The following is an 18,651-nucleotide window of genomic DNA, read 5'->3' as shown; positions in this document are numbered from 1 at the left end:
AAACTAACACAGCACTGTAAAGCAACTATACTCCAATAAAAATTAATAAAAAAAATTTTTTGAAGGATAGTTGCTTTATAATGTTGTGTTAGTTTCCGGTTATAACAAAATGATTCAGTTATATTCTTTTTTTTGTTTCTTTCCTATTACAGGTTATTTTAAGACATTGAGCATAGTTCCCTGTGTTATACAGTAAGTCCTTGTTGGTTATCTATTGTATACACAGTAGTGTGTATCTGTTAATCCCAACCTCCTAATTTATCCTTCCCCCTGGGAAAATATTCAAATTGCCATTAAAGGACACGGATCAGTGAGGTAAAGGCAAAGTGACTTGGGGTTAGCAAGAAGGTTCAGCGGTTCAGCTGATTAAGGAACCCAGCTGAGCAAATCCAGGCATTGGAACACTGATTATTTAAGCAACTGATTTGGTTTTCAAAGAGCCACTGTGGTTTTTCTGCTTTGCTTCTGGACCTTTCTGGTAGGAACTTTGGTTTTCTTTTCCCTTCAGTAAGTTTGAGGTCTTTCCTTGTTCCTGTGTTGCCCAAGGTGGAAATCACCCAGGGTTTTCTTGTTTCCCAGCTACCTGTCTCATTTGGCCATTTTTTTTTTTTTTTTTTGGCCCTCAATACACAGATTTGGACAAAGGGAAGAGTGAGGGAGTCGTCTTCCCTTGAGTCTCTACATCTTTGGGATTAAAAAGACAGAACAAGAAAGGGAGTGAGAGAGGCTGATGACCACAAAGGAGGTTTGGGGTGTCTGTGGTTTCCTCTTTCTAGATGTTCCTTGTCCTCAGGACCATGCAGGTGGTAACTGATCCCACCTCTGGCCTCACTGCTCTCCTAGTCTCCCGTGTTCTCTTGGCCGCTTTTAATCATAGATGGTGCTGGGTACTGGCTTTGGAGGTGTTGAGCGGAGATGGCTGTGGTTTCTGCACCTCACCCACTTGGATGTGGGAAAGCCACCTGACAGTGTTGGGTAAGACAGCCAGCATCAGGCGAGTCCTCCCTGTGGGCCTAGATTACTCCACAGGCATCAGGGGACCTGGCAGTAGAGAGCTCTCCAGACAACAGAATGATTCCAGCTGCCCCCTTCCCACTCACCCTCCAATTTTGCCCCATTGAGCCATGTCGAAAATTTTCAGGGTGTCCTCTGCTGGGTCCTCTCTTTGGGCTGAGCCATCCCTTCAGGGATGGGAGTCAGGCAGAGATCTGAGGCTGCTGAGAGATCTGAGGAATGTCCCTCAGTGCCAGGCCTGCCTGGGCGGCCTCCCTCCCTCTAGGCCACACTCCATCTGTCCCGCCCTCTGCCTCTCTCAAATGCCCCAGGGAGCCAGCTGCCTCCCCTGCTCTTAAGCAGCAGTTTGAGAACACATGGGAGCTTGCAGAAGAGAAGTCTAGACTTTTGCAACCCTGAGGATGGATAAATCTCAGCTATTTTGCTGCTGTGAAAGTTGAAATGCATTGGTTCTTTTTTCCCCTCTTCTACCAGGGGGAATAAATCCATGTAACCTCTTGGAAGAGAAGAGGATAGGGCATCTTGAGTGCAGTGTGTAGCCCAAAGTCTGCCACTAGCTCATGGTGTGATCTTGGGCAAAAGATCACCCTCTCTAAATCTCGCTTTCCTTTTCCATGAATGAGTGTTAGACCAATGGTCTTTCGTGTTGCTCTTTGCTCCAGTTTTCTTTGGGAATCAGCTGACCATGGGGAACCAGCTTCTCTCTCCCACCTGCCTCTCTTTGCCCTGTCTGATTTCTCGTTCCTTTTCTCTTCCCGGCCTCACCTCCCAGAGGCCATGGGTTGCCAGCAGTGAAGACATCCGTGAAGGCACCGATACTCCTCGGTCTGGGTGGACCCTGAACCTTCCCTGGGTACACGGGTGGCTGTGTGATGAAAATTAGGAATCCAGATATAACTCTGATGAGTTCTCATTTCAGTTTTTAAGTTTATTTTTATTAATAAATGATATTATAGTAAAGCTATAGTTTATTAAGCACATATTATGTTTCAGGCATTAGACTGAGAGTTTTATATAAATTATCTCAATTAATTTTCACAGTGTTCCATGAGGTAGCTCTTATTATCCCCATCCCCATGGGAACGTCCGAGTGTGTTCTGGGATCCCCCAAACTTCTGATGGAAATGCATAGGAACTGAGTCTTCTGAGTGGCTAGAGATGGTGGTGCAGTGGCCAGGCCCAGCCGGAGAGGAAGGCGGCATAGTACCAAGCTGCCTTGCTAAGGCCTGCCCCTTCAACCCCGACCTCCCCATCCCTCTCTACTAGCCCCTGCTCCCATATATACACCTTAATTAAGTCAAAGCCCCTGGTTAGTGCCTCTGTTCTATTTTCATGCAGTGGTGACATGATGGGCCCCAAGCCCAGTAAAAATCACCCGGAACCTGCTGCCCGCCTGCCTTCTGGTATGACATAAATGCAAGTGAGCTAGGGATTTATGACTCTTGGACATTTTGGCATTGCTCTCTGCCCCCTGCCAACCCTGGGGAAACTCAGGGGCAGTGGGGACACCTTCTAGTTCCAAAATGGCCTCTGCCAGCTCCTGATCTCAGAGTATGGCTGCTTTCTCCTGGGTCAGTCTTAGCCCGTCAGCCCATTACCTCTTCTGCCTACTTTTGTCTCACTGGCGTAATCCTATTGGCCTTTGTGTCCATGCTGCAGCCTTGACAATGGACTTAGGACTCGGCCAGCTTTGCCTTGTGCCCCTACACCCTGCCCGACTTTGCTCTTTCGGGTCTCCCTGCCTTGACTACCCATTAACTGTCCGGACTTGAACCCAGACTGGTCTTTACCAAAACAGCCTGAGGCGGAAGTCCCCCCCAGTCCCCTGGCTCTCTCTCTTCCAGCTCCTAGGTAACCTCTAGGTAAATTCATTGTACCATTCCCCCTAAAGCCCAAGGGATGGATGAAAATGTTTGTGATGTCTCCATACCTTCATTTCCTCCTGTGCTTTCCCCAAGCCGTCGTTCCTCATTTGAAAAACAGTAGTGACAGCACCCCCTTCAGTGAGTTTCTGTATTTGTGCCTGCTGAGTCCTTCCATCGTGTCTGACTCTTTGAGACCCCATGGACTACAGTCTGCCAGGCTCCTCTGTCCACAGCATTCTCCAGGCAAAAATACTGGAGTAGGTTGCCATGCCCTCCTCCAGGTTTGTTGTGAGGCCCACATAAAAAAAGGAGCCAAGTGACCATGAGCCTGGTGTCTGGAAGGGGCTGCATGTCCTAGCCCCTTGCCCACTGGCCTCCCGGGACCTGTGTCTGCATGCAGAGTCCGGCCCACCTGTCAGTCATTCTCCTGAGCACTTCTTCTTGGATCAGGATGTGCAGTTGCATAATTATTGAAGTCAACCTGCCCTTGGGCCAGCCCACTGACCACTGAGCATCTGATTTTCAGTCTGGCTGCTGGAGAACCCGGAGGCAGTCGTGGTTAGTGAAGTCGCCTGAAGGACGGTGAAGGCTTCCAAGGGCTGGTCCTTCCTCTGACACTTAGAAGAGGAACGTGACCTTAAGAAGGTCATGGCTTCTGTCTAGACCGCCGTTTCCCCATTCATGAAATGAGGGGGTCACTCAGCCTTTGTTGGTTCAGCTCTCACACATCTGCCAGGCTCCTGGCTGGGCTGCATGTGACCCCACGGGTCAGCCAAGGTCTCTGTCAGGTGGGGCCTGGCAGGGGCTGAGCCATGACCTTCAGTCATCTCTGGGCTGGTGCACGCTGCTTGGGAACCAGCGGAGTTTTGCCTGGAAGCTTTCCAGCCCTGATTTCTGCTCCTGACAAAGTCTCCTCCAATGTTGTGTCTGTTCCCTTAAGTGCTTTATTTATCCCCCACTCCCTCCCTTTCTGGGGGAAAACTTAATTATCCAGCTGCCTTAATAACAGTCTTACACAGTGCATTCCTCAGGTTAATTAGCTGTGTAAACCAAACAGCTGTCATTTTTATCTCTTGGAAACAAGCTGAGGAGCAGTAGCCAGTTGACATCCCTTCCTCCTAACCACCCCCCCATACACACCCCACATAAGCACTCTCACACCCTCAGGCACACACCCACCAACCACTGCCTTTCTGTGTTTGACAGACATCTGTTTTCTTGACCTCTGGCATGGCTAACTTGTACACACAGAATGTGAGAATGTGTTCATATCCATCCGAGGTCCTTGTCCTCTGCTCACAGAGGACTTTGAGCCTGTCTCTGACCAAAATATCTGCCCTCCTATTTCCTGGGAGATCTTAGCAGATCTGAAACTTTCAAAGCTCCTGCCATTGGGAATCTTCATCTGGATGAAACATCGTTGAATTCTTTGTTTAAAATTCAGATGCCCTTTGGGAAGGCGTCATATTAATCTATCATCATTTATATTTCAACAAGGGTTTGCTTATCAGAAAATTAGCTGTGGCTTTTGCAAAGGGTCCCAAGAGAATGAGACCAAGAATGAGCAAGTTTAGAAGAGACAGAAGAAAATGAAAAGGACCCTGGGGGAGAGTTGCTATCAGAGGGAAGCAAAACTTGCATTGTGGGATGTGAAACTTGGGGGTCCTGGTTGTTTTGGACTGGGGAGTGTGTCTTGTGGGGTTAAAAGGAGGGAAGAGATTAGAAAGGTGAGATGGAAACCTGGACACAAACTTGGGTAGCCTCACAACTTTGTTGGCCTGGCTTCTCACCCTGTTGCTTCTTGAATCAGGTCCCTAGAAGCTCTCTGGGCAGTGCCTTGCTTCTTTGCCCTCAGCAGCGAAAGGCATCACTGTCAATAGTAGAACGTTCAGAGGTCCAGGCATGCAAACCAACTATCTGCACTCAGGTCTAGGGGGACACTTCTGTTTCTGGAGAAGTCTGGGCAGGAGGTGAGGCTGCCCTTTCTAGGGGAGAAGAAAAGGAGCATCCTGAAAACCAACTCTAGTGCCTGCACTGTCCCATGGTTGTCACGTGACTGCTGTGTTCCTTGAAGCACTACAGGATGAGAAGGATTAGAGAAAGAGAGCCCGAGAGTGGAATTCCTGCTTCTTCTCTTCCTAGTCCTGTGGATTTGGACACATTTCTTAGCTTCTCTAGGACCTGCCTTCCTAATCTGTCAAATGAAGATACCCACTTTTGATCCAATGTGCCTGCCTCAGAGATTTTGGAAGGATAAAGTGAGATAATGTATGTATCATGCTCAGGTCAGAGCCTCAGTTCAGTTCAGTCGCTCAGTGTGTCTGACTCTTTGCGACCCCATGGACTGTAGCACACCATGTTTCCCTGTCCATCACCAACTCCCGGAGCTTGCTCAAACTCATGTCCATCAAGTCGGTGATGCCATCCAACCATCTATCCTCTGTCATCCCCTTCTCCTCCTGCCTTAGATCTTTCCCAGCATCAGGATCTTTTCCAGTGAGTCAGTTCTTTGCATTAGGTGGCCAAAGTATTGGAGTTTAAGATTCAGCATCAGTCCTTCCAATAAATGTTCAGGACTAATTTCCTTTAGGATTGACTGGTTGGATCTCCTTGCAGTCCAAGGGACTTTCAAGAGCCTTCTCCAACACCGTAGTTCAAAAACATCAATTCTTCGATGCTCAGCTTTCTCTCTACTCCAACTCACATCCATACATGACTACTGAAAAAACCATAGCTTTGACTAGAAGGACCTTTGTTGACAAAGTAATGTCTCTGCTTTTTAATATGCTGCCTAGGTTGGTCATAGCTTTTCTTCCAAGGAGCAAGTGTCTTTTAATTTCATGGCTGCAGTCACCATCTGCAGTGATTTTGGAGCCCCCAAAAATAAAGTCAGCCACTGTTTCCATTGTTTCCCCACCTATTTGCCATGAAGTGATGGGACCAGATGCCATGATCTTAGTTTTCTGAACGCTGAGCTTTAAGCCAACTTTTTCACTCTCCTCTTTCACTTTCATCAAGAGACTCTTTAGTTCTTCTTCACTTTCTGCCGTAAGGGTGGTGTCATCTGTATATCTCGGGTTATTGATACTTCTTCCAGCAGTCTTGATTCCAGCTTGTGCTTCATCCAGCCTGGTATTTCACACAATGTACTCTACATATAAGTTAAATAAGCAGGGTGACAAAATACAGCCTTGACTTACTCCTTTCCCAATTTAGAACCAGTCCGTTGTTCCATGTCCAGTTCTAACTGTTGCTTCTTGTCCAGCATACAGATTTCTGAAGAGGCAGGTAAGGTGGTCTGGTATTCTCATCTCTTGAAGAATTTTCCACAGTTTGTTGTGATCCATACAGTCAAAGGCTTTGGCATTGTCAATAAAGCAGAAGTGGATGTTTTTCTGGAACTCTCTTGCTTTTTTGATGATCCAATGGATGTTGGCATTTTGATCTCTGTTTCCTCTGCCTTTTCTAAATCCATCTTGAACATCTGAAAGTTCACAGCTCATGTATCGTTGAAGCCTGGCTTGGAGAATTTTGAGCATTACTTTGCTAGTGTGTGAGATGAGTGCAATTGTGTGGTAGTTTGAGCATTCTTTGGCATTGCCTTTCTTTGGGATTGGAATGAAAACTGACCTTTTCCAGTCTTGTGGCTTCTGCTGAGTTTTCCAAATTTGCTGGCATATTGAGTGCAGCACTTTCACAGCATCATCTTTTAGGATTTGAAATAGCTCAACTGGAATCCCATCACCTCCACTAGCTTTGTTCATAGTGATGCTACCTAAGGCCCACTTGACTTCACATTCCAGGATGTCTGCCTCTAGGTGAGTGATCACCTCATCGTGGTTATCTGGGTCATGAAGATCTTTTTTGTACTGTTCTTCTGCGTATTCTTGCCACCTCTTCTTAATATCTTCTGCTTCTGTTAGGTCTGTACCATTTCTGTCCTTTATTGTGCCCATCTTTGCATGAAATATTCCCTTGGTATCACTAATTTTCTTGAAGAGATCTCTAATCTTTCCCATTCTGTTGTTTTCCTCTATTTCTTTGCACTGGTCACTGAGGAAGGCTTTCTTATCTCTCCTTCCTGTTCTTTGGAACTCTGCATTCAGATGGGTATATCTTTCCTTTTCTCCTTTGCCTTTAGCTTCTCCTCTTTTCTCAGCTATTATACTCATGGAGTATAATTTTGGAGTGTTGTGGTATTCATCATTTTGGTCATCAGCTTCAGAACTGAGCTTTCTGAACTTGGTTTAGATGGAGATAAGAGCTGTACTGAGTTAAGGCTTTGGTCAAGCTGCTAGTTCATGAAATTGCTTCATAGCACTGGGGCTCGACTCCCACCTGGTCCCAAAATAGGCCCTGATTTTTTACCTTTGCTGGCAATATCCATTGACATAGAGATGGTGAGGCTTGTGGATCACAGGAGCTTCCCAGGTAGCTCAATGGTAAAGAATCTGTCTGCCAAGTAGGAGACTCAGGAGATGCCCATTTGATCTCTGGGTCAGGACAATCTCCTGGAGTAGGAAACAGCAACCTGCTCCAACATGCTTACCTGGGAAATCCCATGGATAGAGGAACCTGTTGGGCTATGGTCCACGTGGTTGCAAAGAGTCAGACATGACTGAGCACATGCACACACACAAGGATCACAGTAGGAGTCTAGTGGAGACCTCGCTGACCAAGGCCTTCAGGGTCCCGTCTTTCCCTGCTCACTTTGCTGGGAAGAGTGTTTCTCCAGTACCATGTTTGGCCAACGCCTTATTTTTCTCTTGCTTCTTTTGCACTTCTTTGTTTGGAGTGTCTTTAACCTCTGAGCAGATAAGCTGAAGTTGGGGAGAATTCTAATAGCATGTTAGAGCAAGAAGGAGCTTCATTATCTCATCCCACCCCTGCACTTTACCAATGAGGGAGCTGAAGTGGAGGGAATGTCTTGTAGGCAGCTGCATTTTTTTTTGTTTTTTTGGATCCTGACTGTCTTTCCTTTGGCCTTGGCTGACAGCCATGACCCTGACTACAGCTCCATAGATAGACATAGGCCGTCTCTGACTTGCCTGGGGGAGGGAGCTGGGCCATGGCTAAGCAGAGCCTGTTTTCCCATTTCCCTCCAGAATTTGCTCCCTTTTCTGCAAAGACACAGAGCTTTGATTTGCCTTGCTTTCCTTGTTCCACCCTCTCCACTGTGACTGAGGCTTGTGCTGGCTCCCGCTGTCGCCTTTGCCCTCCCGTAGTTGTCTGGTTTGTCTTCCAGCCAGAATGCTGAGCTTCTAGAAAGCTCCGGGATAAGGGAAGAGGCCCAGCCTTTCCAGACGGAGAATGAGCAGGAGCCAAGTTGGCTGGGGGCCTGACAGGCTGAATGGATAATAACGCTGCGTCTCTGAGGTAGCCCGGCCAGGGGAGTGCTGGCCAAATGACCCCAGAGAGGGAGGTGGCTGCGGCTGGGAGCTTCCATCCCCAGGAGAGACAGAGGCACGTAACACACATGAGGGGAAGGGGCTTGTGTTGAGAATCTCTCTCTCTCTCTCTCTCACACACACACACACACACACACACACACACACACTCTCACACGTACTACATGTAGACATACAGGAATAAACTAGAAAGCGAAACTGAGGCCCAGAAAGAGAAGGAACTGGCAGCTGGTCTTCATGTGGGCTTGTGCCATAAGCCACCCTATTTCGGGCCTCCTTCCCTCTAGCTGGTTGACAAGCAGAGCAACTTAAAAATACCTGTCCCAAGCCTGGTGGCTTAGCCTGTGTCTGAGGATTGAGATAAACCCCTCCTTTAGCTACGTTACTGTGATGAAGGCACATAGATGTTCAGCTCATGAGGCCATCTGATCTGTCTTTCACTGCTGTGCACGTGGAGGCAGGTGGTGGAGGCCTGGGGTACCCCAGACTGACTGTGAAGACAGGGAGGAGGCAGGGCAGCAAGCCCATGCTGAGTATCCTGGGCCTTTTGAGTTGGTTTAAAACAAGGCCTGGATATAAAAGTTAATATTCAAGGCATCAAAAGTTATTAAAAAATAACCAAGAAAAAAAAGTTACCTGTAATCCCATTTCCCAGAGGTAATTAGGTTAAGCTGTATGCAGTTGCCATTTTTGTAGGTCAAGATAGCTGAATATCAGCCATAATATATTGGTGCACTGCCTTCTACCTACTGATTCCTTAAAAAAATATGTATTTGTGATCATGATGTATATACAAGCTTATGCCCAATTTTTTTCATAAAACATTATAATTTTTTTTCATAAAACATTGTAAGCATTTCCCCCATGCAATTAAAATCTCTGTCAACAGTCTTTTCAAAAATTACATAATATTCCATCATTTGGGAATATCAAGGGCATTTTCCGAGTCCCAGGTTGAGCTGTTCTAGCTCCTGTGTCCCATGGCCCAAGATAAAAAAGAGCCTTGTTTCTGGCACTCTCTTGGCCAGAGAACAGGCTGGGATCCATTTCCAGCAAGCCCAGAGGAGCCCGGATGACAGGTCACCGGAAGGCGGCTGGCCCTCATCTCTCTGGTGGACATGTGCTGAGTGCAGACAGAGGATGGGGGATGGAGAAGTTTGCCTCTGAGAGGCAGGGCAGAGTAGGGAGAAGGGCGTGCCTGCTGCCAGGGACCAGAATAGGACCCTGGAGGAGACTCAGATGCCATCAAGAGGCAGCTTTTGCCCAGAAAGGATTATTTTCAGTGCTCGGGTATCTGTGTTAGCCGCTAACATACCTGCAGTCTCCGTGCTAACTGAGTGAGGTTAGCCTGACCAACCAGCTTTCTTCCCAGAGCACTTCCTCTGCCGTGGTCAGCCTCAGGGTCGGACCGAGCCCTGTGGGTGAGACAGAGATGATCCTCCTTCCTGTGTTTCCTTCCTGCGATGTCCTAGTGGAGATCAGAGAATGACCGAGAGGGAGGGATGGAGGGAAGGAGAAGAGAAGGGCGTGGGGAGGGATCCTGTCTGGCGCTGGAGCCGGCACTGGCCATCAGTCAACGGGAAAGTCGCAGAGCCTCTTGGAGCCTCAGCCTTCTCACACCTGCAATGGGAATAATATTACATGTAGGGTGGTTGTGAGGCTTAAACAGGTTATTGCACTGAAACTCTTGATACAGTACCTAGCACATGGTCGGCACTCTGGTCATTTCATATTGATTTTGGTCACCTCCTCACCCCCTCACCCCTCTCTTTAAACTCCCAGGAAGGGAGGGTCGAGTAATAATATAAATGAGCATTTACTATTCATTCCAAAAGTATTCATAGAGGGTCTACTAAGCGCTGGGCACTTTGCTGAGCACTGGAATACAGCATAAAGGAAAGTAAGTTCTGCCCTCATGGAGTCTACATTCTAACAGGGGGAGGCAGATGGCAAACAAACCCTGTGAGCAAATGCCTGGACACTAAATGAACAGTATGTCAAGTGGAGATATTACTGTGAAGAAGAATGTAGCCTAGCAAAGGATGGACAGTGGCTGCTGTTTTATATAAGGCATGCGTGCTAGCCATTATGTGAGCACTAAACATCTCCCCACAATATTTTTTTTAAGTATTTCATAATCATTTAAAATTCTCTTTCATTACAGTTTATCATAGGATATTGAATATAGTTCCCTGTGCTATACAGCAGGACCTCGTTGTTTATCTGTTTTCTATCTAATAGTTTGTATCTGCTAATGCCAAACTCCTAATTTAACCCTCCCCCCGACCCCACACCTTTCCCCTTTGGTGACCATAGGTCTACTTTCTATGTCTATGAGTCCATTTCCACTTTGTAAATAGGTTCATTTATATCATACCAAAATTATTGTTTAATAAAGCACTTTGGGATGTGATGAGGACACCTCCAAGCACCAGGAAGGGTGACAATCCTCTGTTTTGCAGATTGGTGGTGGGAGCTGGAAAATGGGGTGGGAGCAGCGGCTCACAGAGCCGGGTCTCCTGGCTTCCCTCCGGCATCGTCCACTGTTCCAGGCTTTGTTCAGTGGCGCTGGGGGCAGAGCAGTGTTGGGTGAAGAGTTTCTATAACTCAAGGCACAGACTCGGCATGTTAACTCTTCCCTTCGGGACTGAGCAGTCAGCTTGACAGGTTCAGCAGATATCACCCATTCTGCGGTATCAGCCTCCTCAGCTTAGGGCCTTCCCTGGATGGGGCCAAGGTTCAGGGGCTGCAAGGCCTCAGAGACGGCTGCCTGAGCTTTCTCCTGGTTCTGGTGGGTGGAGGCTTAGGGGAAACAGAGGCAGGGGGTGTGGGGAGGTACCGTCGCCTCTGCCCAGAAGCACTTGCAATTCAGGGAGGTTCTCGTCCAAGCCTTGCTTTAACAGGTGTGTCGATCTGGAGCCCTCTGAAAAGTGTTCCTTCTGCTGGACATGAGGTTTGGGACTGTGGTTACTCAGAGAAAACAGGTTTTACGTGTGTTGCATGAAGACCATAGGCAAGGTCATGGTGTCTCAGTGGGGGGTGTGTGCGCGCACACGCCAGGGCAAAAACATGCAAACATATGCAAACATATATTCATGCATTATGGACAAACTAAAAGAACAAGGGCCAATCCTCTGGCTGTGTTCTTTTCCTTGATCTCTGCCCTGCTCTGGAGCCCATGGGGTTCAGTTCTGTCTCTTGTCTCACTCCAGGGCAAGGGCAGACCAGGGAAGGTGATGTTTTGGGGGGACCTCCCTGGTGAGGCTGTTTCCTCCTTGGCTGCCCACTTTAACCCAGATTTTCATGGGGAAGAGACTGCCTTCAGCCCCAGGGCTACAGACTTCCTCCACCTTCCTGACCTTGGGACACCTGCCTACAGAGCTCCATCTGATTGGACACCCTGGGCTTCTCTCCTGTGGGTCAGTTCAGTTCAGTTCAGTCACTCAGTCATGTCTGACTCTTTGTGACCTCATGGACTGCAGTGCGCCTGGCCTCCCTATCCATCACCAACTCCCGGAGTTTACTCAAACTCATGTCCATTGTGTCAGTGATGCCATCCAACCATCTCATCCTCTGGCATCCCTTTCTCCCGCCTTCAATCTTTCCCAGCATCAGGGTCTTTTCCAATGAGTCAGCTCTTCGCATCAGGTGGCCAAAGTATTGGAATTTCAGCTTCAACATCAGTCCTTCCAATGAACACTCAGGATTGATCTCCTTTAGGATTGACTGGTTGGATCTCCTTGCAGTCCAAGGGACTCTCAAGAGTCTTCTCTAACACTACAGTTCAAGAGCATCAATTCTTTGGCGGGAGAATTCCCAGTATACAAAGGCCCTACCTCTGAGTCTCTGGCGTCTCCCTGTTCCGCAGTGGCAGATGAAATGCTGCAAGTGTGACTCCAGGCTGCCTCACAATTACAACGGTCACCGAGTGGAGAACGTGGTTTCGTCCTCAGGTCCGATGCGCTGGTGGCAGTCGCAGAACGGTAAGTGCCTGCCCATGCATGTCAGGCTCCCGTAGGATGTGCAGGGTGCCCTGGGGACCTTTGGGTTTTCCCACGTCTTTCTTATGGTGGTGGGACATGGGTGGTTGATGAGCAGAAACTTCTGTCTTTGTATTTGATGCCTTTCAGATATTGTAGGTAGAATTTATTGGAGCTTAATGAAAAGGTAATAAGAGAGAGAAATGCCTTCATTTCATTCTACTTAGTCGCAGTGGGCTTGCTGAAGGAACTGGGCTTTGGGAACAGACCTGTGTTGGGCTGAGGAGTTGAAAGTCTAAAGGTTTTAAAGACATCAAGTGACAGTGGGAAGGAAATTTGGCCGAGAAGGCATGGGATCTTGAATCGGTGATATAAGTAGAAACATTACTGGTACCATGCCTCTCTGAGAAGGAAAATTGGAGTCAGAGAGTTTCTGATTTCCTGAAGCCTGGGAAGGTAGACCGTCTCTGCTCTAAAGTTCCTGGGTTTTGTGTCTTTCCAGATGTGAGCCCTGTCATTCTGCAGCTGGACCTGGATGGGAAATTCCAGCTTCAGGACATCATGATGGATTTTAAGGTATGCTTCCTGGGAATGGCAGTGGATAAGAGAGGGGGGACTCTGGGCCATGTGGGCTTGGACTCATGAGGAGCCCAGGGTCCTTGTCTCCTCAGGCTGGAGGTAATGGTACCACATGCTGGGTGGGTCTCCCTTCCTCAGGTTCGGGCAACACTTAACCCTGAGCCTATATTATGACAGCAGAGGTACCACTTCCGGGAGATCAGTGGCACCTCCGGGCCCCCTGTTATCACCTACCTCTCTGCACCCCCATCCTTAGCCAGTCTAATTAATTCAACTCTTCCAAGACCAGTTCTACTTATACAGTTGTGTAATGGCCACTTATACAGTTGCATATTCTTGGTATACTGTGTTTTAATAACTTTGCTGATGAGATTGAGTTTAACCAACATCAAGGAACTGGCCAAGCCACATGTGAGATGTGCTTTCAGAGCCATCAGCTCATTCAGTGCTATTACTTCTCAGGTTTTGCCTTGAGTCTAGCCTTTGGAGATATGCCTTTTGGAGGGCACATTTTCGTGCATTAGTGACAAGGTCTTTTCTTTTCCTTTACAGAGTTGATTTTATTCTCTCTACAGAAATAGTCAAATATTTAATGATAAAGCTTGGTTGACGAGAATAGATGATCAGGATAGGTAATATTGAGCTGTGAATATAAAGCAATAGGACCTAATATCCTACATGACTGAGGAAGTTGCTTTAAGAACCTCACCTCAAGAATGATAAAAGTGAAAGTGTTAGTCGCTCAGTCATGTCCAACTCTTTGCAACTCCATGGACTGTAGCCCACCAGGTTCCTCTGTCCATGGAATTCTCCAGGCAAGAATATTGGATGGGTTGCCATTTCCTTCTCCATGGGATCTTCCTGACCCAGGGAAGATGCAGTGTCTCCAGGGAAGACCCCTGACCCAATGCAGGGGTCTCCTGCATTGCAGGCAGATTCTTTACCTTCTGAGTCACCAAGGAAGCCTCAAGAATAGGTCTCAAATATTTTGAGAAATGCTAGAGCCATTTGAATAAATGCCCAGTCTCTAATGGTGACAACTTTGAAGGGCAGCATTCCTTTGGATGGATACTCTTAGTCTCATTGCTTTGTCATCACCCATTCATTTATTTGTCCATTCTTGCTACACACATATTGAACATAGATTATATGCTGTTAAAAAGCTGAATAAAACTAGATCACAATCCTCAAATTGCTTTGGTATAAATAGGGAAGACAAAGAACCAGTAGCAAGACAGTGGGACGTGTGCTCTGATGTTGGTAGGAAGAAGTACTAGGGACATTAGCAAGGGGGCACCCAGCTTGATCTGTCTTTGGTGGGGATGGTCAGAGAATGCATCCACGGGAAGATGAAACTTCTTAGGCCGGTAATAACCCGATGAAGGTTAAGTTCATTCCAGGCAAAGAGAATAGCAAAGTACAAAGATCAAGAAGCAAGAGACAAGAACATATATAATTGGGGGAGGGGCAAATGTATATATGGTGGTTAGAGGTAAGGATGTGGAAGGCTACAGACTGATGAGAGATGAGTTTACAGATGTAAATGGGGAGAAGAAGAGTGGGTGAAAGATCGATGTATTCATTCAACAAATGTACTGAATGACTACTATGTACTAGATGCTGGGGGTACAACTATGAACCAGCTAGACAGGTGGTGCCTGTGGTTTACTGTCGTGGTTCTCAACCAGGTTATATTTGGCCATTTATAGACCAATTTGTGGTTGGTACAGCTGTGGGCATGCTATTGACATCTAGTAAGTGGAGGTCGGGGTGCAGCTAACCGTCCTGTAATGATGAGGACAGTCCCCACGGCAAGGCATCATCCAACTCCAGATATTAACAGTGCCAAGGTTGGGAAACCCTGGTCTGGTGGGAGAAAAATTAAAAAAAAACAGGAGACCAACAAATAAGTGATGGGAAATTGTGGTGACATTTACGACAGCAGCAAATGAGATCCCAGAATAGGAAATGATGTGGTGGGTGGGCAGAGCGTGGGTAGAGGAACACAGGTTAGGTGGGTATAAAAAGATCTCTGTGAGGAAGTGACATTTAGCTGAGAACAAAAGAAAGAACCCACCAGGGGAGAGGAGTATTCCAGGCAAAGGAAGCCACGTGAACAAAGGCTCTGAGGAGGGAGCAAACGGGCTGTGACTGAGGACTTGAGGAGATGGAGGTGCACAGTGGCATGGTCAGGAGTTCAGATTTATTCAAGAATAGTGAGCAGAGGACTTGGATAGATAATCCTCCAAAGCGGACACACGGAGGGCCAACGGGTCCATGAAGAGATGCTCAGCATCAGGGAAAAGCAAGTGAAAACCACAGTGAGGTGTCACTTTACCCCTGTCAGAATCGCTATCATCAGAAAGATCAGGGGGTCCCCTGGTGGCCTAGCAGGTAGGATTCTAGGCGTTCACGGCCTTGGCCTGGGTTTAATACCTGTAGTCGGGGAACGTCCCGCAAGCCGTGTGGCGCGGCCAAAATAAAAAAGTTGAGGTAAGTGTTGGTGAGGATGTGGAGAAAAGGGAACACTTGTTTACTCTTAGAGGGAATGTAGATTGGTACAGTCACTGTGGAAAGCAGTATGAAAGTTCCTCAAAAAGTTATTAAAAAAACGTCTACCATATGATCCTGCAATCCCACTTCTGGTTGTATGTTGGAAGAAAATGAAGTCACTGTCTCCAAGAGATGTCTGTAACGCCCGTGTTCATTGCAGCATTATTCACAATAACCAGGAGATGAAAACAACCTGAGTGTCTATCAATGGATGAATGGGTGAAGAAAATGTCACATACACACACACACACACACATACACACACATGTGTACACACACACACAGAGTCTAGAATATTCAGCCATGAAGAAGGAGGGAGATATTGGGACAACATGAATGGATTTTGAGGGCATTCTGATAAGTGAATGAAGACAGACAGAAAGACGGATACCACATGTCTTCACATATATGAAGGAAAGTGAAAGGGAAGTTGCTCACTGCTGTCCGACTCTTTGCGACCCCATGGACTGTAGCCTACCAGGCTCCTCTGTTCATGGGATTTTTCCAGGCAAGACTACTGGAGTGGGCTGCCATTTCCTTCTCCAGGGGATCTTCCCAACCCAGGGATAGAACCTGGGTCTCCTGCATTGCAGACAGACACTTTACCATCTGAGCCACCAGGGAAGCCCTATATAAGAATCTTAAAAAGTGTGGGAGGCTGGGCTTGAGTTCCAGGCTGTTGCAGGAATCCAGGCTCAGCGCAATCAGAGGCCTGAGCTATGACCATGGGTATGGAAGAAAAAAGAGGAAAGGACAGAATCAGTGTTTGCCTGTAGGAAGCCCAGTGGGAGAATTTTCTGGCTTGACTGCCTGGATGGTGGGCTGAGTAGGGATCGTGCCTTCTGGAAGTCAGATCAGTTGTCTCTCACTTTTCAGAAGACGGTAAAACCTGCTGGGGCCCGTGGTTTGCCAGGAGGATTGGACTGCAGTACTCCTGAGCCCACTTGCTCCATTCAGCCCTCCTTCTCCCTCCTCACTGTGGTTCTCAGGGGCCATCAGCACTAAGAGCGTCTTTCTGTGACCGTGTCCCCCAGGCGGGGTCACTCAGCGCCGCCCCCGTCACCCCGTGTGTCCCTGCAGGGGCCTATGCCTGCTGGCATGCTGATCGAGCGCTCCTCGGACTTCGGCGAGACCTGGCAGGTGTACCAGTACCTGGCTGCCGACTGCAGCTCCGCCTTCCCCTGGGTCCGCCAGGGCCAACCCCAGAGCTGGCAGGATGCTCGGTGCCAGCCTCTGCCCCAGAGGCCTAATGGGCGCCCGAATGGGGCCAAGGTAGGAGAGGGCACCCTGAAAAATAGGCATAGGGCGAGGTTTCCCACTTCCCGTCACTTACGTGGTCACCCAGGCTTTGGGGAATCCATGAGAACTCTCCCCTTCCCTCGGGCAGAGCCTTGCTGTCTTTCCTGAGCTCCCCAACAGTGACCCCTCTAGGAGAAGTATGTGTGAGTGTGTGCTCAGTCATGTCTGACTGCGACCCCACGGACTGTAGCCTGACAAGCTCCTCTGTCCATGGGATTCTCCAGGCAAGGATACTGGAGTGGGGTGCCATGCCCTCCTCCAGGAGATCTTCCCGACTGAGGGATGGAAGCCACATCTCCTATGTCTCCTGCATTGGCAGGCATATGCTTTACCACCATGCCACCTGGGAAGGAGCCCTCTGGACACCCTCAAGACATTTGGCAGGGCACTGAATCGAAAAGAGGACCTCTGGGCTTGGGCCAAAGCTCACCTCTTCCTTGAGTCTCCCCTTACCTCCCCTCTCTGCAGGTCCATCTCAACCTTATGGATTTAGCCTCTGGGATCCCAGCCACACAAAGTCAAAAAATTCAAGGTCAGTGTGGCTACTGCTCTAGCCTGTGGGACTAGAACAAAACAGGCTTGCAACTCAGATTGTGGACATTTCCTAGTCTTTTCTGCCTCTGTCAGTGTGGTTGGATTGGACACCGGCCCTGCTTAAGCCCGTAGGGGTATGGTGCTGGCCCAGCTACTCAAAAGGCCCGAGTCAGGGTGGTGAGGGGTCTTTTCTCTTGTGGGAGGGTTGGGGAAGATGGGTGGTGAGACCAGAGTTCCTTTCCTTATCGTCCTGCCCTAGGAGACTGCGTCTAAATTCTTTTGTTTTCCTTTTTCCCCCACATCTGCCCCCTCCCTCCTTGCTGTTCATCCCCTGCAGAGCTGGGGGCGATCACCAACCTGAGGGTCAACTTCACCAAGCTGGCGCCTGTGCCCCAGAGGGGCTACCACCCTCCCAGCGCCTACTACGCTGTGTCCCAGTTGCGTCTGCAAGGGAGCTGCTTCTGTAACGGCCACGCGGACCGCTGCGCCCCCAGTTCCAGAACTCTTGCGGGCCCCTCCACCGCTGTGCAGGTGGCAGCCCAGGGCAGGAAGGGAGAGGGGAGCGGGCAGGGCTAGGGCAGACTGCGGGCATCCTCGGGACTCCTGGAGAGGGGAGGGTCACTACACTTAAGACTTGAGTATTTACTATTTTAGCGATGGCGAAGATGAGTGTAAACGGTTATCGTTTTCAAGGTCCCATTTGGTAGCACTTCTTTGGACCTGCTTTATGATTTGAGATGATTTTTATTCAGTAACACAGACGTATATATATAAGTATACATGTACGTAGAAGTATATGCATGGGTGTTGCAGGGAGCTTAAGGCATTGATTCTCAGCCCTGGCTACACGTCATCATTTCCTGGGGAGCTAAAAAGATCGCCCAGATCCCTACCTCCAGACACTCTAATTGTATTATTATTACAATAATACAGTGATTCTAACATCTTGCCAGGATTGAGAGCCCTCAGTTTGCTGACTTTGAAGTCCCATTTAGAGGTGAGATATGGGACAGGATGAGAGAACAGAGTCTAACACGGATGCTAAGTTCACCTCAGAGCAGCCGAGTCAGATGCGTGAGTGATAGAAAGAGAAGCTCCAGCTTAACAAGTGACCCAGGGGAGTTTGCTGGGAAACCAAGCGTGAGAGCCATCAGCAGAGGAGAGAGACCCTTGGACCAAGAAGCAGAGGGAGCTGTCATTTCACTTTCCTGGTTCTTCTACAATATTAACATACGGAAGCAGGATACTTGTTCTAGTGATAAAGGCTAGGATGAAATCTTATCAGGTGGCCTGCTAGGCAAAATAAGGGGACAGGAGCATTGGGCAGCCTTTTCCTTTTTACTTTCTGGGCCAGCGCTTCCCCCAGGCTGCAGAGGAGGCCAGAGGCAGACCAGTGCTAGGGATATGTCATCCGTTAGG

General features: G+C 48.3%; 1 protein-coding gene across 8 annotated transcripts in view; it reads left to right on the top strand.

Annotated features, from left to right (window-relative positions):
* LAMB3 (laminin subunit beta 3) overlaps positions 1–18,651 on the top strand; it is an 82,269-nt gene that overhangs the window by 44,623 nt on the left and 18,995 nt on the right. For all 8 annotated transcript variants that reach the window (XR_014053462.1, XR_014053463.1, XR_014053464.1 and 5 more), the window contains 5 exons: positions 12,156–12,270; positions 12,770–12,843; positions 16,480–16,671; positions 17,167–17,230; positions 17,570–17,763. Coding sequence is in view for 5 of the 8 variants with exons in the window: in XM_081489632.1 (XP_081345758.1) it covers positions 12,156–12,270; positions 12,770–12,843; positions 16,480–16,671; positions 17,167–17,230; positions 17,570–17,763 (639 nt within the window). In the remaining 3 variants the exon portion in view is untranslated. The remainder of the gene's footprint in view (positions 1–12,155; positions 12,271–12,769; positions 12,844–16,479; positions 16,672–17,166; positions 17,231–17,569; positions 17,764–18,651) is intronic.

The sequence above is a fragment of the Giraffa tippelskirchi genome, chromosome 5 (genome assembly GCF_054371585.1).
Source record: "Giraffa tippelskirchi isolate mGirTip1 chromosome 5, T2T-mGirTip1v1.2.pri, whole genome shotgun sequence".
Taxonomy (NCBI): Eukaryota; Metazoa; Chordata; class Mammalia; order Artiodactyla; family Giraffidae; genus Giraffa; species Giraffa tippelskirchi.
The sequence above is the reverse complement of the archived record's forward strand: the minus strand, read 5'-3'. Positions and strand labels throughout refer to the sequence as shown.